Below are 26,583 nucleotides of genomic sequence, written 5' to 3'. Positions count from 1 at the left end.
GGTCTGTTGCAGGGCAAGTCAGTCCGTTGTTACGGTAATTATCACAATTTGCAGCAACAGCTGATCTGAACAAAATTCAGGCCGATATAATAAGAGAGAAAACAGAAGTACGGGGAATATCAGACCTGTCAGCATAGCGTGAGCTGCCAAAAGGGTGTGGGAACAAAAAATAAGCCTTTGAGGTGTAATCGTGGCAAAGGAAATAAGACCATTTGAAACAGCCAGCACGGATTTGTCTACAAACGGTCGTATTAAAGCTGAAATTTTTGTCTCGGAGTGGGAACGGGCCTCACGGCGAAGGAGAACAAGTCGATGCGACCTGTCTTGGAATGAGTGAACCTTTCGGTGTGATTTTATTTGGCTTTCTCAAGAGCAAAAGAGCCACGTGGTTTAAGCCAGGGGTTAAGAACCGTTCCAGGGTGCTGCTGAAGGGAATTTAATTTTTTTTTAGTTTCTTTTCTCCCCCATTCCTCAAATAATAAATAATATATTTAATTTCCTTAAAGAAGTCTTGGGCCACCATGGCAAGATACCTAGAAAGGTAACCAAGTAAAAAGAAAAACAAAGAGGTTTAAAGTCAAAGGCAAAAAGAAAAATCCACAGAAGTCAGAAAACAAAGAAAAGTTAACTGAGTTAGGGAAAATTTGTGCTGCTTCATTTCTCCGACGATGCTTGTGGCACTTTTTGCTAAAACCTGCATTGTCGATCGTGTCATGCGACCACCACGTGTTCATTAGCTGCCTGATTTCTTAGGAGAATTCCTCTCCAATCTGTGAAGGTTCACAAAAACACGCTGGTTAAAGCCCTTCGCGGATGAAATCACCTTGCTGTCTCAGTACCTCCACCGTAACGGCCTAAAAAGCTGCTTCAGCAAGGTGCTATCTATCTTTCTGCAAGATTTGCAGCTTTTATGACGCTGGAACTCCTGCAAGAAACACTAAAATTCACTCCAAGTCCCCTAGTGGTGAAACTAGACTGACGTGGGGTAATTCTTTTTTTGAAGACACAGTCAGTCTTCTTGTCTCTTTTATTTCTTTGCAGTATGTTGTAATAGATGTTCTTTTATATATGATATATATTGTTAGATATTTATATGTATGTAAGATACGTGTTTATGTGTTTCTCTCTATAAAAATATATATAATACATGATATAATACACTATAATGTAATACGTGGCAATGTGATAAGATACAATAAGGTATTATACTGCAATGATGTGGTATATGGTAATAAATAATATTACAATTATAATGTTATTGTACACAATATTGAATAAATAGGTCAGGGGTTACTAACTTTTCCGGGATGGTGTTGAAGGGAATTTAATTTTCTTTAATTCAATATATATATATAAAATAAAACACATCATAGTACCTCTTAAAACAGAAGGAAATATTTCTTAACATTGGTTCGTATTCAGAACCAATGCTAATATTCCCCTTCGTGTTCTGTTGCTGCCTACTGACAATAACCAAATTCCTTTACATCTGGCTGAAAATAAAAGTATTAATATTAGTATTAGTAGTATTATTATTATAATGATGATGATGATGATGATGTCCTTCCTGTCTTGTCAGCTCTCAAAGGCACCATCCCCTCAGTCAAAAATTCAAGTAATTTTTTTTTCAATTTATGCTAATATAAACGTTACCACGGGCTTTAAGGTTGGAGGTCTGTAAAGAAACACTGTTCCTTGCTTGCTCTTCACTGGTGTATTATCATTAAATCAGAAGTTATCTGACATAGGCCACCATACAATTCAGTATGAAATACATCATAAAATTTGCCTTGGAATAGTCACATTTAACTGAATTGAAGAACCGAAGGTATTCAGAAAAATTCTGAGGAAAAAATGATTTCTGGTAAATAAACCGGAGAAAATTCGTCATGGGAATACGGACACTGACTACGGATTTTGGAAAGAACGAAAAAAAAAAATGCAACTTACTCGAGGGTCGGTTTTGTTTGTGCCCATCCATAAAGGTTGTGGACGTCGTAGTGACGGACGGGGGAACCGTCTGGGAGATACTGCTGACCTTCCATGCAGAGCGTTTTGTAACTCAGCCCCTCCGCTCTGGATCCTAACTCTAGCGGAAAGGGAATGAAAACGCCCGGGTTTTAACGATTTAGTGCATCCAGTAAGAATTTTAACGAGGTTCTGCTTTGCTTTTTTTTTAAATTTGCATCATCTTGATTGGTGGTCACTTCCTCTTAAGTGTGTACGAGGTCATTTATTTTATTTTAATGAAAACCACATTCTAGGTTTTCTGAAATTGGCTTTCAGAAAGTGAGGAAATTCTGAAATTCCTGATAGTCCTGCGTAAGTACCTGCGAGGGAAAGAGTAACTCGGTTCTACCTGGTCCTACTGAAGAGGATCAAAGAGTAAACAGAATATATCCTAACTCAGAAAACGTTGTAAATGCTACCCTATCAGCCATATACCCAGAAAACCTGGGGGGAAAAGTCTGTTTCTGAGTACTCAGCTTCTTGAGAAATTATATTTAAACACATCAGGAAGCGGCAGCAGTATTCCAATCAAGCATTAGTGAGTTATTGCCCGTTAATACCACCCTGCACCAGTCCTCAAGTAAAGCCCTGCTGAGAAGAGCAATTATTTCAAGACCATTCCTCAAATTAGGCCTTATAATTTTACATACAAGTGAGGCCGAATCAGGCACAACGGTATTTTTGAAAGTTTTAGTCACTAATTGCATTTTTCATCTGGGAAAACTGCAAAACCCTGAAAGCCACAGCCTTGACCACGCCCAAAGCAAAGTCTGTAGATAAAAAAAAATAAACCAAAATCTTAATTTTTCAGAAGTGCCACGTGGTCACTGTCCTCACCAACAGAGACTCACGTTAAGAGCGTTGATCATCTCCCAAAACGGGGTGACTTTCCGTTACGGGTTCAGTGACGGATTTGGCTACCTAACTTCAGGCATTTAATCCACACCTGTCACGTGACCCAAAACATTTCAGATTTTTACAGCAGTGACCAGACTCACGGGGTACATATGGTGGGAAGTTGAGCTCTTGATTCCTACAGCCATCAACGGCGCCGTTAACGAAGCTCGCAGGTTCGTTCATGTCCTGAAAACAGAAAGCCAAATGCCAGATGAACAAAATTCTCTTAAATTGGGGTGATTAGTTCCTTTCAGCTATTTTAGTTTGTGCCCTTGAAATTCAGTCCCCTTTGTCAGCGGGCTGACCCAGTAAATGAAACGAACAGGAAAATTCAGACTTTTCAGGACTGCTCATTGCCTTTCTTTTTTAATCAGTACAAAACAACAGATCAACAGATAAATTTTTGATTCAACACATAAATGGTTCAACAGACAGATTCCCTTCACAGACAGATCCTGAGTATCTCATTTCCCAACGTAAAGCACCAAGTTGGTAGAGATTAATCAAAGGCAGAGGTTTCACTTTTAAGAAATTCTTATCAAATGTATTTCCAGCAAAGGGCAGGGTTTCCTCTGTGAAAAATGAAATCGATACAGAAAGTATCTCAACAGATACTAAAATTTCCGAATTTGGTCATGATGCTCTTGTCCTTGGTGCCTGTGGTGCCTGCAGCAGTACACCAGAGCTGGGGTGCTGGAAAATACCGAGTGGTTTCTAGATGTTTTGTGGTTTTCTATAGGAATATATTAATATTCAGCAGATTCTACAGCTATTGCAAGTCCACTTCAATTCAGAAGCAAGCTAAACCTGTCATTTATCACATTTTGCCTCTCAGAAATAATAAAGGCAAAAATAATAGTCTCTCATTGCCAAAAAAAACCCCAAAACAACAACCTTAGGAACACCTAGAAGAACAGCATCACTGCCAAAGTGTCATTAGGCAGGGCAAAAGTAACTAGTGAAGAGCTGAGAAAGTGAAATTTTTCAACAGGGGAAAAAAAAAATAGAACAAGTCATGATGCCGTTTACAAGAAGAAGGATTTTTAAACTTTAGTTGACCGTCCATGACGTTTAGCATTCTGTACCCTTCCTTCCCTGGAGGCCTTGTTGGGTTTTGAGGTGTCGAAAAGCAATCCTAGGATAAAAAGATGCAGAGAAATCTCAGAAAAGAGAATAATTTTTTGCACTTACTATCCATATGCCGTCAAACTTCAAGCTTCTCGATGCATCGTGTGGGTTGGTGTAGACCTCAGTGATTTCTCTTGTCCACCATTCGACTGTGGAATTGCGGAAGAAATCTGGAAAAGCTGCGTATGCTCGGTAGAGCTGTAAAAGTAGTAGGGAAAAAAAAGGAAAGCAGAGACACAGGACTGAAAGCAAACCACTACTAAAACGTTGGGATTTAGTTTATCTTTTAAAAAATTTAAAATTTCTTTTTTTTTCTTTAAAAAATCACGGGTTTTCTACAGTTTTTAGCGTTCTGGCAGAAAGGCTGGATGGTTTCCGCAACTTTCAGAAACAAAAATTTAAGGTTTTTTGAAGTTCTGGTAGAAAAACTGGTCACTTTCTGCATCCGGCTTCTTAGATTCAATTTTATCAGCCAGTTCCCCGCTCTAAATGCGAAACGTCACTTCATGGATTCGCTGCTCCCTCTCTATTTGTGTCAGTCACCGGAAGATGTTGACATTTACCTCCACTTGGATTGGCCAATCCAGTGTGTCGTTAACTTCTACGTTGGGAAGATCTGGCCAGACCTAGTAGGAGGAAGGAGATGTTAAAATAACAAAATTAAACTGGATTTTTTTAAAAAAATTAGTATCGGCAGCAGTAAAGCTTCTCTGCTGCGTAGTCCAACATAGTCGCGTGTCCAACAGCGACACACACCAAAGTCCTTCCCATTTGCAGCACTCGATGTGCCAACCGAATGTGGGAACGCACGCGATGTTAGAAGTCTCCTCCCCAACATCTAACCTGACACGAGGCTTTTTTTGGGTAAAATAATCCTCTTTTTAAGAAGAGCACCTTTCCGTAGATAATGTCGTTGGTGTCGGGCCATTTTATGAAGACGTCCTTCTCCAAACCTCTCGCGAAGGCAAGATAATCGGTTTCGTTACCAGATATGGCTGGATCCTAAAAGCCAAGGCAACACAATTGTACTTTTACGCTCAAAAGACAAACGCAGAAATGCTGTTAAACGCGTTGAAAACCAGAATGAACACTCACCAGGATCAGGATAAACCTCATTCCTTCTTCTCGTATTTTTTGAACGAGAGCCGGCAAGCCAGCGAAGTGGGGGCTGAGGGTGAAGTCCAGCTGCCGTTCCATATAATCGATATCTGCATACTGCACATCCTGCGGTTCACACAAGGAAATGAAAATAAAGGGCTGCTTCTTTCGTCATTTCCTGAATGACATCATCCGTCAGCAAAATCAGGCAAAGTACTGCAGGTTTGGGGTTTTTTTTTAGACGTAAAATTGGAATTTCCTGCAGCTTGAAGCGCCGGTTTACGGGATGAACACGCTTCCACAGTCTGAAATTCAGCTTTCACCACCGTTATTTGTTGTGAAGGTAGAAATTCATGGATTCAAGCAAAAAAATACCCCTGGGTTTGTGCATATGTATAAACATGTGTCGATACACCCATTGCCTGCACTCGTTACTACATTCTGTCCAGAACCAGTTTGCTCCATACTGAAATAACTGGACGTTAATTACCTGCAAAACGACAGCCATGCTTAATTTAGGTGTAATTTTATTAGGTCTAAAGGTTTTGCAACTTTTCCAAACACAACCCATGCCAAAAAGTAGCTTTCTGGGCACAGGATAACATATAATGCAAATGAAGTTGCTTTATTTCTCTCCCCTCGTGTTTCCCTGTAAAATGCAGGGAAAAGTTGATCTGTGGCACTAATCACAGCGTTTCTTCTACTGTTTTAAATAATTCAATACCACGAAGCCAGAGGTTCAAGTGCTGTTGCAAGCTCTGATGGCTCTCAACGTACATGGGGGATGCTGGCTGCTTTCATGTCTTCCACCAAATTGGCAATTTCGGTGTCATTTTCATATCCATAGCGGCATAACTGGAATCCCAGTGCCCAGTAGGGTGGCATGACTGGTCGCCCAATCAGCTAAAGATGAAGAAGAATACTTATTGCAAATAGGTGAAACAGAACAAAACCAAACGGAAAAAAAAAAAAAACACACCAAAAATCCTAAACAATCCCTGCCAAAAACAAAACCAAAGCAAACCAAACCAGAAAAAAACACCAAAACCCTTTGAATTTCCAATAGGAAAATGGTACCGCGGTGTATTGCTGAACGACGAGCTCTGGTGTTGGGCCCAAAACCATGTAAAAGTCCAGAATTCCCCCAATTGTGCGGTACGTCAGAGCAGGCGTGGGCTGGAAGGTCACATCTGGGAAGCAAAGTGCAAGAAGGCAGCGAATGCCTGGGTGAGGCAAAAGCTGAACATTGAAGTAAAATACGTTGAGAAAACAAAAAGGATTTATTTTTTTTTACCCATTGCATTGCTGTTAAGCAAGAGAACTCCATGGGCACTGCCATCTTCTTCAAGACCCATGTAGAACGGCTGGAAACCGTATGAATTCAGCTTGTACTGCAAAAGAAATTAAGTATTTCCTATCGGGAAGACGTCGTAAGCATTCAGCGACTTGCATCTACCAATAAATTATCCACCATAAATAACAAGGTTAATGAATGACCAGCTACGCAACGGTCGAGTGGGCCACAGAGAACCTTGCATAAATCCAGCGGCAACCGCTGACCAGCAACAATCATTTTCAGCGTCAAATTTTGAGGTCAATCTGTTTCCGAGTGCTCAAGGCAGGAAGGGAAGAAATTGGATTTCTAGCTTTAATAATTAAAAAAATCACTTCCCTAGGAGAAAACTTTCCCTCCTTTTCAAATATTTCCAGGTAGCCGTTATCACCAAGACAAGCTGGTGAGATTCTCTTATTTTTCATTGACAAAATGTTTCAGATTTTCAAATTTTAGCTTTAACAAGGCACTGTGATTAAATTACAAATTATAGCTATAATAAGGTACCACAATTAAATTACAAATTATAGCTGTAATAAGGTAACACAATTAAATTACAAATTATAGCTATAAAAAGGTACCACAATTAAATTACAAATTATAGCTATAACAAAGCTATTCCATGGTTTATCTTTTACAAATTGCCAGTACTTGTGTCATGAAAAAACCGATACACGTGTGTGCTGAAACACAGAATTCTTTCATTTGCCTCTGCAAGTCCTAAGTCAATCCCAGAGTTGCAGGACTTTGCCCAGGTCTGGCCCAGGAGGACAGAACACAGAGTCACAGAACGGTTTGGGCTGGAAGGGACCTTCAAGACCATCCAGTTCCAACCCCCTGCCGTGGGCAGGGGCACCTTCCACCGGACCAGGTTGCTCCCAGCTCCATCCAACCTGGTCCTTGAGCACTGCCAGGGAGGGGGCAGCCACAGCTTCTCAGGGCAACCTCTTCCAGGGCCTCACCACCCTCTTCCCAATATCGAATTTTTTCCCAATATCGAATTTCTTCCCAATATCAAATCTAAATCTCCCCTTTTCCAGTTTGAAACCATTACCCTTCGTCCTATCACCACCCTCCCGACAAAGAGTCCCTCCCCACCTCTCCTGTGGGCCCCTTTCAGCGCTGGAAGGGCACGAGAAGGTCTCCCCGGAGCCTCCTCTTCTCCAGGCTGAACATCCCCAGCTCTCCCAGCCTGTCCTCCCAGGGGAGCTGCTCCAGCCCCCTCAGCGTCTTCGTGGCCTCCTCTGGACCCGCTCGAGCCGCTCCACGTCTTCCCTGCGCTGGGGGCCCCAGAGCTGGACGCAGCCCTGCAGGGGGGGGTCTCACCAGAGCAGAGCAGAGGGGCAGAATCCCCTCCCTCGCCCTGCTGGCCCCACCGCTCTTGATGCAGCCCGGGGTGCGCCTCCGTAACCAACCCACACCGGTTGACGTAAAGCAGAAATTCCCGCAAAGGAAGCCAAATGGGGATTCTCTTTCTTTCCACTTACCCCAGGAGGCTGGTCCCTGGTGAACATTCCCCACGTGTGCCAGTCCATGTCCCGCCGGAACATGTTGTGCTCATGTTCGCCAAATCCGTACAAATATTGGGACGCGAGACGGGTAGAAATCTGAATGAACATGTCGCTGAAGGTGAAAGTCGGGAGCTGAGAATCCCAGCTGAAAGGGAGGAAAATGGAACAAGGCGGCAGCGATTTCAGCGCCAGGCGTAGCTGGTGGTCACCTTCTCAAGGCTCTGTCTCTAAACAGCTCATTATTTACAAAATAATTAAAGAATTAAACTGTTACGGTTCTCAAGAAAACTTAAACTACATTAGGACTTAAAGTTTAATGTTGTGGGGGTTTAGAGTTTAATGTCTTTGAGGGGTTTTTATAGAGTTTAATGCGGTTTTTTTGGTGCAGATTGTCGAAAAAATTAGGTGTAAACCAGTTTTTTTCTGTTAATGAGATGAGCCACAATCTGACCGTGTCCTTCCAATGGCTGCCGTAGACGTAGGAGGCTGAATTACGGAAGGAATAACTTTCTCCCTCCTTCCTCTGGGTTAATATTCTGACACTTCTGCAAAGGTCAAGCGACCACCGCCGGATCGGAGTTTAGTACTTGACAGATGTGGCCGTTTTATGGGACAACCACGAAACCTCTTCTCATGGCGCTTAGAACAGATTGGACAACAAAGTGTTTTGGCAGGAAAAAAGGAGAAGAGAAGAAAGAAAAGGAAAGAAGAAGAAAGAGGGGAAGAAATGACGGAATGAAAAATAAAAAGAAAAATAATGAAATTGAATTAAATGGATAAATAAAAGTGAAATTAACAAAATTAAATGAAAAATTTTACTTGGCAAAATAAGTGAGAAAATGAAATGGAAAAAATCAAAAGAGCAAAATGAAACGGAAGAAATGTAATTAAACGTGCGTGGCTTACATCACTGTCCCCGTGCTTCTGCGTCGAACCTGGATGCCAAACGGTTTGTTCTGCACTGTTACATCATAAAGTCGATTCTCTACTGTGCTCTCCGGGGACTCGGGCAGATTTAGCGCCACCGGCACCTCGTATCTTTCATTTGCATAATCATAAATCTATGCACGGGAAATGAACTCATTTCAGCGTACGCGGAATAGGCGTAAATTAGGAAGTTCTATTTTCAAGAATCACGGGTAAAAATAGTGAAAGCGCATTTTGTATTTCTATTGACCTATAGAAATAAATCTACAGAGCGGAAAACCAAGATGGACACGGGGAATCGTTCAGTTGTTTCTTACCGATAACGTTAAGAAATCGGAATCACTTAAAATGGTTGAGTAAATATACTGAGATAAGCATTTTCTTTCCATGTCTATTCTTTCTTGAGTTCCTTCAAAACATTTGGTTCAGGAAAAAACAAACCTTAAGGTTTTATTTTGGGCCAGGAATGACTCATTTAATTGTTGAAATTGAGTCAAGTGTATTTTTATGTGCCGTAAATGAACTTCAACTTTTCGGTTGAATTTTTAGCCAGCTTCAAGAGATTTTTCTTCGGGTTTTCTGTATCATAGGGGCTGGCATGAGTTGATTCAAGAGTAAGAGCAATAAAAGCTATTTGGTTAAAAGGAGGAACTCATTTGGATGACAAAGCACTACCCATATAACACAAAATTGTCTAGAAACATTATTCCCGGAAACGACACTGTTTTGACTGCCGGAACGGGTCAAACTCAGAGAAATTCGGCATTACCTTAAACTGCAGCATGTGGTTGTTGTGATATTTCACCTCCAGGCGGAGGGTACTGATGGGTAACATCGATTCCTCGTAGGCTCTGAGGTCGTTCTGGTTGAAGGTGAGATTGGCCGTCACGCCCGATGACGTGTATCTTACGTCGGTGACAGAATAAGCGTTGTCAGAGCCGTTGTAATAGCAGTAGGGGACACTGAAACTGGAGGTGTCTTCCTGCGGTTGGAAACATCATGAGGGAATTATTTGATGGCTGACTCTTTTTTTGATTTAACAGCAAGAATTCCAAAACTCTTAGTGACGCCAAATAACGTAGAATTTTGCCCAAAACTTCAAGCTGTTCCTAATGATAAAGAAGCAGTGCTGCACCCACCAGTCTCTACGCTATTTTAGACATAATTAATTAGTTCAAGGCTGTTCAGTCCCGTCTGTGTCATTACAAAGAGACGATGACTGAATATTCCCTCTGCCTGTGACCTTCAGCTCAGCCCCACAGAAAAGGACCTTTGAGTCTCTACGGTCTCTGGCCGTTTTGGACACCTTCAGGAGGATGTACCCAAAATTCATCAGCCATGTCAGCTTCTCCATCTCTTTGCCTCTACAAATTACCTTTAAAATACCCGTTGGGAATTGCAGTTTATCTATCAAATACCAGCGAGGTCAAAGTGACTTTCCTTTTCTTCTGGAATTGGGTATGAACAACTTATTCTCAAGTTCGGTGTGCTGATGCTGGTTACTGCCTTGTCTTCCCACCACTGGATAATTACGATTCTTCCTCCCGCTTCCATTTGTAAAAATGAAACTACGCCTGCTCACCTCGTCTTCGTGCCTAACAAATATTTTTTTTCATCTTTCGTCACCAAATTCAAAGCCTCTTTTGACATAAGAAAGGGCTTTAAATATATCCAGTTCATCACCCAGCCAGAATGTGCTGAAGAACCGTTTCCAAAAACCTTGAATTACAGAAATATTTCTAATAACATGACGAATTCAAGGAAATCGAACAACGATTTCAGCCTGTTGTTGCTTCAGAAGTGGCTAATTCACCCTGAGACGACACGTCCAAGTTTTAAAACGAAGATTTTGGGAATGACGGACTAATGAGGTCTGAAGGAGGACTCAAAAGAGCGTTCCCATCAGGGCACGATCCTGGCACATATTTACAGCCATGTGATATCCAGAAATAAACACTGTCCAGTCAAAGGCTTCAGTATCACAAACTGCGATTCGGGGATGTCTGATAGACGGGGACACGACCAGTTAAGTTCACAGAAGGATGAAAATTCCCCTGAGGTTCCAGGTTTCCTTCTTATTCTCAATTCCCAGAGGAATCATGTTTGTTTGAATTTATTTATTTATTTATTGTTTACTTAAATTTATTTATTTTTCGGTGGGGGTCAGTGTAAGATAAAACAAAAAGACATCCCCCCACCGAAAAAGAAGCAGCCTTGCAGGTCCCAGCTGCAGGGGCAGAGAGCTGCATGAAGATGGTGATCTCAAGTCTATTCTACTTTTTATAACCCAAATACTGTTTGTTACCATCTTTCAAAAAACACCAGCTTTTTCCTCTATTTTTCACATACTTCAGAAGACCAGAAGTTGTTGAAAATTGACGTTTCAATAAACCACCCTCATCTTAAGTCCTTGTCTCTCGGAGAGAAGGAAACTGAGACTGTTTCTCTTGTTGTAAAAAAAACAACACAAAAATAAAGTTACAGTTTTTAACACGCTTCTTCCCAATTTGGTTTCCACTAATTTTTGCTTACGGTCCAGACACAGCCGAGCTGTTCACATATTTCCTTGGAAGCGTTCGGGCCGGGATGACAATCGTATTTTTCGTTGACGCTGGTTCCCAGCGTCCACCTTAACGAGTACGACCTCCCCAGGTCGAGCCAGAGTCCTTGTATGAGAGCAACCTACAAATGTCACACAATGAATTTGTTAATTCAGTTGTTTAACACTTAATTCAGTTAATTAGCTGCTGAATTCTACCTCCCATCCGTGGGGTTTTCAGACCCTTGAGAACAAGGAATTGCCCCACACAGCAATTTGTGCCACATTTAGCAGCTCTCCCCTTATTTTCGCAAATTCACGCGTCTGAAATTCCTGCACGGAAGATCCGGAAAAGATCTGAGTCCTGTGGAAGGACGCTGGGGTGAAGGTACGTGCGTGGCTCTTTAGCCTTTCTAAATAAAATCTCAGTGGTTAACATTAAATACTATTTACCCTCCTATGATAGCGACTAAAATCCTAACGCTGCTTCTCCCCTTACAAACCGAGGGTTCCTGCATAAAGAAATGCAAAAATGAACTCTGTGTGGCGTGCAATGTCTGAGGGCGAAATGGAGATCCACCATCTTTGATGCAACCAACACCGTTAACTGAATTATTATTAAGGTAAACGACGCAATCATACTGTTTAGTAAAACACATCGCATGGTGTTTACCGTGAATCCTCTCCCTTTCCACATATAAAACAGGTGGTACAAGTCCAGAGATTTTTTTTTCATTCCAGTTTTCCTGCTATTATTTACCTTATCTACAGGATTATAGGGGATATTATGGGAAGAATTTTATTTACCTTATCTAGAAGAATCATTTACCTTATCTACAGGATTATAGGTGACATTATGGGAAGAATTTTATTTACCTTATCTAGAAGAATCATTTACCTTATCCACAGGATTATAGGTGACATTATGGGAAGAATTTTATTTACCTTATCTAGAAGAATCATTTACCTTATCCACAGGATTATAGGTGACATTATGGGAAGAATTTTATTTACCTTATCTAGAAGAATCATCTACCTTATCTACGGGATTATAGCATCATTTACCTTATCCACAGGATTATAGGTGATGTTATGAGAAGAATTTTGCACTTCATTGTTCTGCAACACGGTAACCGACACCGGTTCCTGGAGCAAGCCCAATATTTTGATTTCTTCAAATGCCAGGTTGTTCGGATCCACGTAGTTGTTGTTTATGACATTCATTTGTAGAACGTTCTGAAAAACAGTGAATTAATTGCGTTGACTTGCCAAAATTTCTCCTGATTTAAATTGAAAAGTGACATTTTTTTTTCTCTGTTTTACATATATATATATATATATATAACATTGTTATATATATTCTGTGGTTTTGTATTATATACATATGCATACAATACATTCACTGTTCTTGACACAGAAAAGCCACGGCTGTCACATGCACCAGTACCAAACCTCCCCAGTACCATAAAAAAATGATGACGTGGATGCTCTGGGTTCCAACACTTTCTGGCCTCGCCCTTCATCTCACTCACTGTAGACATTCAGCTGCATTTTTTCCCAATATACGAAGATTTTTGTTGATTTTTCGAGACACAAACAGTCCTTTCATCACCTTTCTTCTCCTAACTGCCACTGAAGCTTTGCAGTTTTTCTGCTCTATAAACTGTTATAAACTCTGGAAACATTTTTTTTTGTTGTTCTGTAAAGTGGCAGGAAATTGGGAATTTTCAGATGTTGAAAATAATTAGGGGGAAAAAAGACAAAGATCAGATTTCTCTCTTGGTCAAGTGACAATACTTTGAAATGACACTTTGTCAAGTTGTTTTTTAGTGAGTATTTTAGGAAAATAAGGAAGGGAAAAAAGAATATCTATAGAAAGCGTTATTGATTGAAATTGGAAGTGAAAATTAGATCGTTTAAAATAGATATACTTACATTGGAAACTTTAAAGTCATAGGAAATGTAGGATTTGTTGTTAACGGTACCTAAAACGTGGAGAAAGAAATTACAGCTGCAGTGCGGAATGAGGCGGCATTAAAAAAAGTAAAGCCAGAAGACCAACAAAATGTTAATTATTAGTGTCATCGCAGTTACCCCGAGCAGCTGTGGGACAAACTGCACCAATCTATGGAATCCTGATTATTTTCTGAAGAGGGAAAAACGCCTGTTGGTGTTTAACGTTCTGCCAACGCCCATTTTTGCCCCATTCATTACGCATATTTATTTTTTTTCATATTGTTCCTGTCCTTAGGAAAGTACTTCTTGTTACTTCCGACAGCCTTTCCTAGCTGTCTGTTGTAATCCACCGGGGTTTTTTCCAATAAGTTTTCTCTTAGATGAAGGACTATCAATAGAATCAATATATTAATGCCAAATACATAACATCTTAGTGTTTTTATATATATATATTTGGCATTTTTTAGTAATTTGACTCGGTCTGCTCTCTAAGGTTAAGGAACTTCCCCTAGTTTCTAAGCTACATTTTATTTCAGTAAATAACGCTCAAATATTTTTCCCATTTTTTGGAAAACCCCTTCAAGTCTCCCGTTCACGGTGGCCTGTAACGGGGTGTGACTAAGAGGAGACCAGGCCCATCTGAAATGCAGCAGCATCACAGCGCCGTAAACCGAACCCCTCTGCACTTCATATTACAGTTGGTTGCAAATAAAACAATAAAATCTGTCCAACAGAAGTTGTCACATTGTAAGAATAATAAAAAATAAACAATCTTTAATACAAGCCTGAGTGTTTTATGTCTCCCAAAAATCCAGAATAAATGTTTAAACTGCTTTCTGTCTTTTCTAGAAAATGTATATTGGATTCCAAAGTAGCTGAAGGATTTAAGTATCCAAAATCATTTAAATCTAATGAAAACTGTATGCCTAACTGAAACCTCAGCAATATCTTAGAAAATCCAAGGTTCTTCATTCTCCAAAAATACCTCAAGACTAAAATAAAAAAAATCCTCGTATTTTTATTGGCAAGGGTTTTCCATTGCTCTGCAACCACCTCTGCTTTTCTTAGACACACCTGTATTCTGCAGGCACTTGTTGTCACAGCCTGAAAAATTAATTTAGCCTAAAATTCACGTTCTTTACTTGGGAATTGAGTTACGACCTCAGTATCAAGGACTAAACTTTCTTCCTCAAAAGGGTGTGAATTGTTCGATAGAAAAACTCGTGGGAGGTGAGTAGCACCGACCGCGGCTCATCGCAAGAGGTCGCGGGGCTTTGGCCCGATGGTTTTATGTGAAAAACCAGTTTTCAGGCAGCTGTTCACAAAAAGTGAGGTTGGAAACATAACACGAGTGGCCTCTTCCACTGACTCCAATTCGTGGGGTTGCTGTGGGGATGCCCTAAATCTGGGGGTCGACGCCACGCCTTGTGAGTTAACAACATTTCTGCCCATTTCCCAAGGAGTTTAATTAATCCCAAGCCGTTCAGTGACCGAACGAGTATCCCACCTCCTCGTGCAACGTGAGTTACGAGGCTCCTTGTAGCCACCCACCGAAACACGTTTGGGTGCGTTACAGAAAAGCCACCAAACGCGGCGAGTCGGTTTAACAGTTCATAAGATCTTTACACAGCTAATATGAACAAGCAGGAAAAAAAAACAGCATGGAAAAAAATTAAGAAGATTGCGTTTTTCCACTTGAAGATGAAAAAGTGGTAACAGCTTGTTACATATTTAAAATTTTAAGATTTTTTGAAAATTTGGAATATTTAATGTTAATTTTTTTAAAAAAAATTATTATTCTTTTATCCTCCTTCCATTAAATCAGTTCAATGGTTCAAATCTGTGAGTATCAGTATTTTCAGTCGTCACTGCTTCACTACAACAGTCGACAGCGGCTCACCGGTTGATTCTCCATCATCCCAGAACAACTCCCCCACGGCTTCGTTGTTGTCATCCAGTGCAATGATCAGTCCCATCGGATTCTTACGGCTGTGGGGAGAAAAAAAACAACACAATTTTCGATGTGTGCTCGATATCCAGGCAATCTTCCACGCTCATACGAAGAGTACGGCGTTCCATGGGGCTGCACGACTTTGAGGGTGGTCTCGCGTCAGCCCCTGGCTGCCCGAGGTTTTCATGTTCAACGACTTTCACGCAAAGGAATAAAATCCATGGTGAGACCAGAAAATGTTACATTGAGAAAAAAAAACCACAACTCTCTGGTTAATCATTAAACATGTTTTGTCGCCAATGAGAAACTGGCAGTTATTCCCAAATTTCAATGTGCAAATGCTAAATATTACTAAATAATAATAACAATAATGATACTACTACAACTACTACTAATAATGTGATATTGTAATGTAATAATGTTGTAGTAGTAGTAGTAATAATAATAATAATAATAGTAAACAACGAGCATGATAATGATAATTATAACAATAATGAATTATGATGTTGATAATAATAATTGTAATTGTTAGTTTTTTCCTGCAGCCAGGTAAGAATAAGAATACGAATAAGAATGAGAATAAGAATAAGAATAAAATAAGAATAAGAATAAAAGAATAAAAGAATAAGAATAAAAGAATAAGAATAAGAATAAGAATAAGAATAAGAATAAGAATAAGAATAAGAATAAGAATAAGAATAAGAATAAGAATAACAACAACAACAACAACAACAACAACGTTACTTTTTTCCTGCAGCCAGGTGGCCTCGAGTCCACACTCAAAACCCCATTTCACACCAATTTAGTGAGGGAAACGCTCCGTCTGGAGCTTTACCTGGCCGCTGTTGTGGTGGCCGGCTGTTGGGTCGGGAAGATGTAGCCTCCTCTCAAGTGAAGCCCCATTTTGTCTGCGGGGAGGTACATGTCTGTCCACTGTTTCCTCAACCAGATTTTTGCACCCTAATTAACAGGGATGGAAAAGGAGGAGCAGGTTGCATTACTTGCTGCTGCCTTAAATCCTGAGTTTCATCTTAATTCTTCCTTTTTGCTTAATTCTTCCTTTTAGTCTCGTCTCTTGAATGTCCGTATTGCCGCCATTGGTCGCGAAAATCAAACCACCACGGCTATAGAACGCTCTATATAAACGAGCAACTCGTATTATTTAATCGCAGCTTATTAATTCAGTTGATTATATCAGATTATTTACTTCATGATCAACCCAGGGAGAGGAAGTCCTGCCGGGATGTCTGTAGTGAACTGTGTCCCTTTCCCACCACCGCAGTGGGAGATTCGTTTCCAGAAATGAGGTCAGCCAGAGCTGATGGCAAACCCCTGCGTGCGTTATTCGTGATATTACATTTCACTTTTGTGTATATATATGTATATATAAACAAAGCAAAACATAATGTATTTTTTATGTATATATGCCCTTTGCTTGAGGTTTCGTTCACCTGCTCCTCCTCAGTCCTCCAGCCCCCCAGCTGTGCAACCTTCTCACTGGGATATTGAGACCCCCCCCTACCCAGCGATCCCGCTCACTCACCGAATCGTAGTCGTACCAGGCCGCGTCGGGGATGTAGGCTTGGACGACGTCCACCCCCTGGAAGGGAAACACAGAAGTGACTTTCACACGCCAGCCTACGCCGATCCAACGGGGTGGGTTGAACTTGGGGGGCTGTGCCAGGTGCCCGCCCAGCCACTCCGTCACGCCCCCTCCTCAACTGGACAGGGGAGAGAAAATACCACAAAAATAAGCCAAAATTTCCAAAAACCATAATAAAGTTGGTGAGAAAACTGACAATATTTCTCCTTGGGTTTTTATTTTCTTTCACGGTTTTCTACACGACGCTCAAAATGGAAGATTATAATCCACACATAATTTCAGCAAAACCATGACCAAAACTCACCATTTGTAACTCAAAATGACAATGAAACCACAAGACAGAAACTCCCTGTTTGTAAGACAAAATGACAACTAAACCATAAGACAGAAACTCACTGTTTGTAACCCAAAATGACAACGAAACCACAAGACAGAAACTCACTGTTTGTAACCCAAAATTTCAACGAAACCGTAAGACAGAAACTCCCTGTTTGTAACCCAAAATGACAACGAAACCATAAGGCAGAAACTCACTGTCTGTAACCCAAAACTACAACAAAACCATAAGACAGAAACTCACTGTTTATAACCCAAAATTACAACGAAACCGTGACAGAAACTCCCTGTTTGTAACCCAAAACGACAATTCTGCAAACACACCAGAGGGTATTCGCAAGCATCATGAAATCTTCATTTTACTTCTTCTCTGTTGGCTTGTTTCAAATAATTTGCTGCATTTAACAACTATTTTGTCCTGCTAAACAGCGTGCGCGGCACGAGAATCCACGAGCGTTAACTCACGGGGTTTTGCAACAGGAGAAGCAAGGACCCGCGTCCGTAATCACGATGAATCACAGGTAAAGCGAAATCAGGTGAGAAATACGCAGCTGACTCTGAATGAAAGGCAGAGGTGACGCAAGGAGGAGGTGACGCAGAAATTTGCGACAGAAGAATCAGATTCCCAAAGGATGGGAAAACAGGAGTAATCGAGTGATACAAAACTAAGGGCACAAGAAGGCAAGGCGTTCTGTTCGGACAGGGGCAGAAGGGTGCGGTGGGCTCTCCCGCTGGGAGCAGCACGTGAAGAAAACCGGAAAAACCCACCCCAGGTTTATGAGGAGTCCAAAGATAAGTGCATAATGAACATGCTAAAAATGTAAATTTAAAGAGAAAATGGAGTTTAAGGAGAAAATTAAATCTATAAAAAATGAATTTAAGGAGAGTATTGAATCAGATATCATCGAAGTGTGTATTAAGACACTGCGGATAGTTAAAGCTAACAAACAAGGGGCCCTTTGGGAACCCTCTTTCCAGTCCTCACCAAGACAATTCAGGCTAAACTGGGACCAGAGCACATTTATGAGGTTCACCAGGGAAATGGAAAACCCTATTTTTCCTTAGTTATTTTTTTTAATTTATTTCCCAGCTTAAAAAACAGAGAAGGAGCATGATTTCAGGGGAAAGACATACACCCTACACAGGGGAGCTCTGAAGTTTAAGCTGAGCACCAGGGTCATCCCAAGACTAAGACAATCTGAAGGCAGCTGCGAATCGAGGGAACAAAAGAATGGGGGGAGCAGAGGGTCGAGCAATTTGACTCGTTGGGGCTTTTACTGCAATTCCCGTCGAAAAGGTGGCGCTGGTGACCCGCGGCGCCCCCATGAGTTCAGGCCAGGGCATCAAGACAGTGAGACCTACCGGATCGAGCACGGGGGTGATGAGGAGCCCAGGACCCCACAAGAACTGCTTATCCACACTCCACGTTGCTTCGTCAGAGTAAAACCTGAACAAAGGGGAAATCAGCGGCATTAATGGCACTTACTAATTACCAACATGCTAATTAATATCATGGCGAGAAATCCCAGAGTTTCAAGGTCTTGGTTGTCTGGAATCACCCTTGAACAGTGTCACACGGTGATGCCCCAAGACCCTTTTTTTGGTGGAGGTTAAGAAACTAAATTCACAGCTTATTATTATTTATTTTATTTAGTATTATTTCACAGGTATTACTTATGCATATGCATAAGTGTCTCTGGGGGCACTGGGCCTTAATATAATTCTGTTCAAGAGTTTCAAGAAAATAAGAGAATAAAATTTTTAGAATATCTATCCCCACGGAGGATAATTTCATCAGCTGCCAACGACATGTCGCAACCGACAATGCCACGGGGGGTGCCTGTGGAAGTGACAGACGGGGGTTGGTGACCGTCCCCGTGACTCCAAAATGGCGTTTCCCGAATGTAGACGTCTGTCCACACAATGGCGGGCAGCGTCCTTCACCAACTACGGGTGGGTTTAGCACGCCCCCGACAGCCTTTGATCCGTCTGAATTATTTATTTTGCTCTAATATGGTGAAGGTCAACGTACTCGTGGAGAACGGGCCGCACCACCGTGTCTCCTTGGGTGTGAGCTTTGTAGAAGAGCGTGTAGAGGTAGGGCAGCAACGTGTAGCGGATATTCAAGTAGTGCTTTGAGGTTTTCACCAAAACTGAATCAGCTCCGAAGGCAGCGGGATCCTGGGGCTGAAAATCAAGAATTTATTGTTATCATTGTTGCCGTCGCGCCGCGCGTTCAGGATACGACCGAGGGGCGCAGCCAAAAGCCAGGGTTGGGGAGCAGCAAGGGCTTGCTCCTCGCTGTAGGCACCACCAACAGGGACCAAATTTGATGTCAGGCGATGATTTCAGAAAATTAAATCATGCCAAATGCATCCTCTAGTGCCTACAATTAACCCCGACAAAGCTCAGCCTTTTGGAGGGAGGATTTCCCAGAGCGTGGTCGTACCAGTTTCGAACCAGTTGGCTATTAGGATGATCAGCGACAGAAATTTAATGACCAGAATTCAACTTAAGTGCCAGGAATAGAGATGTGTGCTGCAGAACAAGCTTTTCGTAGCAGGATGCGCCACTTACTATGCATTTCTCCGTGTTGTGATTCCTGGCAAACGGGTAAAACGCTCCCACTTGCATCCATCGTCTGCAAAGTTCCTCCGTGACGTTTTCGAAGAAACCGCAAATATCTGCTCCGATCTTCAAAGAAAACCAGAAATGTGTTGTTTGGATGGCCCTTTGCCGCTCTAATCACTATCCAAAAAAACCCTCCAAGGACTGATTTGCAGAGATTTATTTTTTCAATTCATCCCTAGCGGCTGAGCAGGGTTACCAGAGTCGCTCCACACGTTTCTACGTCGAGTCTCCCAAATCTCTCATCCACACCTAAACCTGCCCGTTGTATTTTCCTCTGGTTGAACCACTGGATTTCTGAACTTTCCAAGACTTTTTTTTTTGTCGCAGAAGTAGCCAGGCAAACGCAGATTTTCCAGGAAAATCAAAGTTCTGCGATTCATTTTACAGCCTGCCCTCCGCACGCAGCGTTAGAATAACTTAAATACAGAAAATTGGAGGCTGACACTGCTCGTGGGTCTCTTTCTCCCGGGGATTCATCTCCTTGTTTGGTGCTAACACACATGCGTGAGCGAAGTAGCACAAAAGCCACAGAAATTCAAATCATGAAAAGGAAAAGTGGGCATTTCGTTAATAAATGGGTGCTCCTGCGGCAATCAAAGAGCTTCACATCAACCACTAACGAATGACAAATAGCAGAGGCATCAGGGGGCTGGAAATATATAAAATAATATATTTGATAGCCATATTGCCACATTATTCCATAACCAGTAGAGGGAAATGGCCTGAAGCTGAGATTAATTATTCCTGGTGAAAAAAATGTTTAAATCAGACTCCTACAGGGATTACTTTATAGGAGGATTAAAAATTATTATAGGGGATTAATTTATCACATTATATAATTTATATATTTCAATTCAGATGATTTGTTAATACATTTCTTTAAAATATTATAAATATAAGTATAAATATTATATCATAGATGATATATTGTAATCATAATAATATGCCTAATCTCTAATCTCTAGTATCTAGTGTCTAATATCTAGTACCCAATATATAATATATAGTATATAGTATAATTATAATTATTTGTATATACATAATTATTTATATAATTTATTACTTTTTTTAATTCAAATGGGCTTACGCATGTCAGAATTAACGAGGTATCATGGACATTTCTTTTGAAAAGGTACCATAAATGACTGTTTTCATACATAAGGGATTCCGAAGAGGCCAAATTCCAGCATTCCAGGTATCGCCCATTTTATGTGGTCCCATGACGCCGTATTATCGCCCAGCCAGTGTCCACTGTACTTCCCCGATCCCGCAAAAGTCGACCTCGAAAGAAGGAAGCTTCGTTTTCCAGGAAACAAAGTTTCGATAGCGCTGAAAGTAAAGAAAGTTTGGAATCAGGCAAAAAAAAACATTTAAAAAAAAAGTTTTGGAGATTTGTAATAAGGAAAGTTTCTAGTAATTTTCATTTATTCATTCACAACGATAAACAAGCCAAGGAGACAGACCCCCCCTTAAGTTCAACCAGGTGCCTATTAATTAAATTAATAATATACATATTTTCACCTTAAAGAATTTTTCTGTAAGTTTTTGCCTGCCAGCCTTTGTCGTATTTGAATTCCAAACAATAAAGCTCAGGTCTCCTTTCAGCTTCCTCTACTCATAGCGGCATCGCTGAAATCCAACACCAGGGCTTTGATTTTTGATTCAGGATTCAATTCAAATTGACAAAAACCACGATTTTGAACGCATAGGGTTGTTGTGGGAAAACCCCACAGGACAGCAGGTTCCCTGGGGTACGAATCATGGAATCACAGAACGGTTTGGGCTGGAAGGGACCTTCAAGACCATCCAGTTCCAACCCCCCTGCCATGGGCAGGGGCACCTTCCACCAGACCAGGTTGCTCCCAGCTCCATCCAACCTGGTCCTTGAGCACTGACAGGGAGGGGGCAGCCACAGCGTCTCGGGGCAACGTCTTCCAGGGCGTCACCACACTCACAGGGAAGAATTTCTTCCCAATATCGAATTTCTTCCCAATATCGAATTTCTTCCCAATATCGAATCTAAATCTCCCCTTTTCCAGTTTGAAACCATTACCCTTCGTCCTATCACCACCCTCCCGACAAAGAGTCCCTCCCCACCTCTCCTGTGGGCCCCTTTCAGCTCTGGAAGGGCACGAGAAGGTCTCCCCGGAGCCTCCTCTTCTCCAGGCTGAACACCCCCAGCTCTCCCAGCCTGTCCTCCCAGGGGAGCTGCTCCAGCCCCCTCAGCATCTTCGTGGCCTCCTCTGGACCCGCTCGAGCCGCTCCACGTCTTCCCTGCGCTGGGGGCCCCAGAGCTGGACGCAGCCCTGCAGGGGGGGTCTCACCAGGGCAGAGCAGAGGGGCAGAATCCCCTCCCTCACCCTGCTGGCCCCACTTTTGATGCAGCCTGGGGTGCAATTGGCTTTTTGGGCTGCGAGCACCCGCTGTTGGCTCACGTTCGTCTCACCACCCACCAGCACGCCCGAGTCCTCCTCCCCAGGGCTGCTCTCGACCCACTCATCGCCCAGCCTGTGCTGGGCATCACCCTGCCCCCGGTGCAGGACCTTGCGCTTGGTCTTGCTGAACTTCATGAGGTTTGCGCGGGCCCACCCCCTCCGGGCCCCTCTGGATGACCCCCCTGCCCTCCGGTGGTGCTGACGGCGTCGCACCGCTCAGCTTCTCCCAACGGAGGCCGTACGCTCTACTCGGCCCTTTTTCGTCACGGTATCACGCAGGATCCCTCACCGCTGCGTTGAGAGGATCATGGAATATCCATAAAGGTTGTGAACATCGTACTGTCGGCCCCACTTCTGCACCGCATCCATGCAGACCGTCTTGGAATACAAGAGTCTGTCGACAACATCTACAGGAAAAACATTCAGAAGTGCAGTTAAATTGATTTAATTAAATTATTTTATGAAGAATCCAATTTAATAACTTAACTGAGGGGGGAAAAGGCAGTATTTCTACTCTTTTCCTTCATGCACGTTCATGAAATTTTGGCCCTTTTGTCTGCTTGGCGTTCGCATTAACCCCCGCGCAACGACGAGAGCTCGCCTGCATCATTCCACATTATTATTTCTGAGTTTATTCATCTTTGCTTTAACACAGAATATTTCTGCCTTCGGAATGCCCCTGTCTCACAGCAATCGATGTAGAAATAGCGAAAAAAATCCCCACCTGCTGCTACAACTTGCGCAAACGCAGCTTTGCTAACGGGTGGGATTTAGTAGCCTGATGCTACTTCAATTTTTCAATTGAATAAGCTTTAGCTTCAAGATGGATTTGGCACACAAGGAAGGACTCCCCTGAAAACTACACCCCAAATTTCCGAATAATTTGATCTGACCACGTACCAGCAACGACTAAATTTCTGATTTGATAAAGGATTTAAACTTTTCAGCTCACGGGACGGTCATTCACAAACGTTTTGATTTATTTCTTTTTTTTTTGCTCCACAGCTAAAGACCACGGACTTACGGGGTGTGAACGGAGGGTAGTTTAAGTCGTTCTGCTCACAGCCGTTAGTTGAGCCTTGAGCAAAGTTGGCTACTTCATTCATATCCTGAAAAATTGCAAATTTGAATTTCAAATGGCGGCCCTTTTTTTTTTTTCATAGCAACAATATTTCATGGGCTTTCAGTCAAATGTCCTGTTACAAACCCACTTGACTGGAGAGCACAAGAAGAGTATAAGGAATAACACTCATAAACTGACGCACTCCTCGTCCAGCAACCAGGACGTTGATTTACAAAATAATCGAATTTTTTTAAAAAAATCTTTCCGAATGCCAAAAAGATGATTTGAAGTGGCGGTGGTGGTGGTGCTCCACCCAAACCGGAGCAATGAAGTACCAGAACTCTTCCCAAATCCTGTGTTAGAAACAAAGGTTATTTGCTCTGGCCTGAGAAATATGACTTTAAAACCCCGAATCCTACCAAGCGTGTTCAGCTTTCCTCTAGCGGGAAAATGATTTCTCCCCAAAAGGTGTCATTTCTTAAAAATAAAAGCTAGAGGAGGAGTTGTGATCCTGGTCACAGTCAGATCTTGGATAAATTAAATGATATTGAACACACCTTTACTGAGAGAAGCGAGCATCCAACACGCCAGATAAATGCAATCGCTAACAAAATCCCTCCGACACCAGAAAAACACAAATTCCACCCAAGCGCGCTGAATGCTACAGAAAAGTTACAAATCCCACACGGATTTCAGGTGATTCTCAGTAAATCTTCCTTCGAACCAGCGCAGACTAAAACCCGACTTGCTGTCAGCCTGTTTTTGCAAGGGGTGACAACGTCAGGGTTTACTCACAATCCAGATCCCGTCGAAGGGCACTTGGTCGTAGAAGAATCTGCATTCCTCCACCCACCAGCTGGTGCACTCCGGGTTGGTGAAGTCCGGGAAGACGGTTCTTCCCGGCCACACCTGCGAGAAAAAAAGGAGAAATTGTTAAATTAAACTGTTGACGACCCTTGCAGAAAGCTTAAAATCCTGAGATTTCATTTGGATTTATATGAACTGCTGTCTTGGAGAATCATTTGGGTATAAAACCTCGGGAATATTCGTTGATACAGCAACCGGGAGAAGGTTTTTAAGCTGTAAATTGGAAGACTGAAATATCATTATTAATTAATATTAAAAATGTTATTACTACATTTAGGCTCAGAATGAAGGCAGAAAGGGTCCTTGTTAACTTCTGAGTTCTAAACTCCAAAGTCACTTTTAAAGTCAAAATTATTAAGTTACACAAGTTTTACAATAAGCAGCTGTATTTGTAAACTTGTTAATAGAGAAATTTCCAAGGCAGCAAAGGGGAAATTGCTCTGGGATAACAGAAAACAAACAGATGTTGGCTGCCCATGTTTCCCAGTCCTTCAAAAATCACTCACTTCGCCTTTTGAAAAATCAAAATGTAAAAAAAAAATAAATAAAATCGATAAAACCCCAGGAAATATCACAAAATATTGAGAAGAGCGAAAAAAATGGCAGATTCCCCTGGCCCGAACTAAACGGGATTTGGGCTCTGACTCGGTGAGGGTTTTCTTACCTGTCCAACTAACGGCGTCACCCCGTCCGACTTGTTAACCCAAACTTTCTTGCTTTCTCCCCTCTCATAGGCCTCATAGGGAGAACCGCCAGCGAGAGCCTCCGTGCTGATGGCAGCGTCCTAAAACGGCGGAAAACCACACAAAAGAAAATGGTTCCCTCTGCCGAGCATCAGTTCGCTCCAGTGGTGATGGAGAGCCCAGCAGCTACGTGGAAAGATGTCTCATTGTACATATTTTTTTATATATATTTATATATGTTTATATATATAATGGTTCTCTCCACCGGTTACGTAGAGCCCGGCAACTATGTGGAAAGATGTCTCAATTGTATACATTTTTTTTTTATATATATATATATATATATATATATATATATATATAATGGTTCTCTCCACTGGTTACGTAGAGCCCGGCAACTACGTGGAAAGATGTCTCATTGTATATATTTCTTTTATATATATATATAAATATATAATTTTATATATAATATAATATATCTATATAATTATATATGATATACATAATAGTATACATAATATAATAATACATATATTATACATAATATATTTTTATATATACCATTATACATATATATATATATTTATATTTTTTTATATATATATATATAATGGTTCTCTCCACCGGTTACATAGAGCCCAGCAACTATATGGAAGGATGTCTCGTGTAACAACTAAAAAATATTTTTATACGTAAAATGTAACATATATTAAAAACATATCTATATTATGCATCACATTTATTATATATAGTGTGTATTTTATATATTAGTTTATCTATTTTATATTTTATGCCTATATATTTTTAATATATAAAATGGTTCTCTCCACCGATTACGTAGAGCCCAGCAACTACACAGAAAGATGTCTCATGTAACAACACCTATATAAAAACATAGACACACACCTATAATATCGCCGTGGTTCGAGCCCACCCAGCTGGCAACAAGAGCCCCCCGCAGCCGCTCACTCACCCCTACCCCGTCCCCTGAGGGATGGGGAGGAGAAAACACAACCAAAAGGGCTTGAGGGTCGAGACGCAGGACAGGGAGGGCTCACCCACCAGTTGTGGACAGACCCAACTTGGGGGTAACAACGTACATTTAGTACAAAACAACCACCACCATCAAGGTCTGCAATACAACCCCCCTTCCCCCAACCCCTCCGCTCTTCCCGGGCTCAGCTCTGCTCCCTCTTCCCCGCCAGCAGCGCAGGGGCAGGGAATGGCGGTCCCAGCCCGGCCGGCACAAGGCGTCTCCGCTGCTCCTTCCCCCGGGTCCCTGCCCCGCCGCGGGGTCCCTCTCCCGGCAGACATTCCCCCGCCAACTGCCCCAACGCGAGTCCTTCGCGCGGGGCCGCAGCTCCCCAGAACCCCCCAGCGCGGGGCCCTCCCGGGGCTGCCGCCCTCCCACCGACGGGCGGCCCCAGCGCGGGCTGCCTCGGAGCCATGGCTGCTTCGGGCCCGGCCTCTGCTCTGGCCTGGGGTCCTCCGTGGGCTGCAGGGCTATGGCTGGGCCACCGCTGGGCTCTAGGGGCTGCAGGGCCTCAGCCGCCATCTTACTGCAGGCCGCAGGGCCTCAGCCGCCATCTTACTGCGGGCCGCAGGGCCTCAGCCG

The 26,583-nt window shown here is 42.2% G+C and overlaps 1 protein-coding gene across 1 annotated transcript in view; it reads right to left on the bottom strand.

Annotated features, from left to right (window-relative positions):
- Positions 1-26,583, bottom strand: part of LOC104347932 (maltase-glucoamylase-like) — a 52,649-nt gene that overhangs the window by 10,351 nt on the left and 15,715 nt on the right. Inside the window, 26 exon segments of the mRNA XM_086481157.1 lie at positions 1,951-2,089; positions 3,009-3,093; positions 4,099-4,233; positions 4,599-4,661; positions 4,930-5,037; positions 5,131-5,259; positions 5,911-6,036; positions 6,211-6,323; positions 6,428-6,524; positions 7,954-8,122; positions 8,884-9,038; positions 9,674-9,886; positions 11,437-11,586; positions 12,509-12,679; positions 13,379-13,428; positions 15,300-15,388; positions 16,186-16,310; positions 16,894-16,950; positions 18,652-18,736; positions 19,322-19,476; positions 19,867-19,983; positions 21,078-21,249; positions 22,645-22,762; positions 23,380-23,464; positions 24,214-24,327; positions 24,950-25,069. Of these exon segments, the coding sequence (XP_086337283.1) occupies positions 1,951-2,089; positions 3,009-3,093; positions 4,099-4,233; positions 4,599-4,661; positions 4,930-5,037; positions 5,131-5,259; positions 5,911-6,036; positions 6,211-6,323; positions 6,428-6,524; positions 7,954-8,122; positions 8,884-9,038; positions 9,674-9,886; positions 11,437-11,586; positions 12,509-12,679; positions 13,379-13,428; positions 15,300-15,388; positions 16,186-16,310; positions 16,894-16,950; positions 18,652-18,736; positions 19,322-19,476; positions 19,867-19,983; positions 21,078-21,249; positions 22,645-22,762; positions 23,380-23,464; positions 24,214-24,327; positions 24,950-25,069 (3,140 nt within the window).

The sequence above is a fragment of the Leptosomus discolor genome, unplaced genomic scaffold (genome assembly GCF_034619465.1).
Source record: "Leptosomus discolor isolate bLepDis1 unplaced genomic scaffold, bLepDis1.hap2 HAP2_SCAFFOLD_45, whole genome shotgun sequence".
Classification (NCBI taxonomy): Eukaryota; Metazoa; Chordata; class Aves; order Leptosomiformes; family Leptosomidae; genus Leptosomus; species Leptosomus discolor.
The sequence above is the reverse complement of the archived record's forward strand: the minus strand, read 5'-3'. Positions and strand labels throughout refer to the sequence as shown.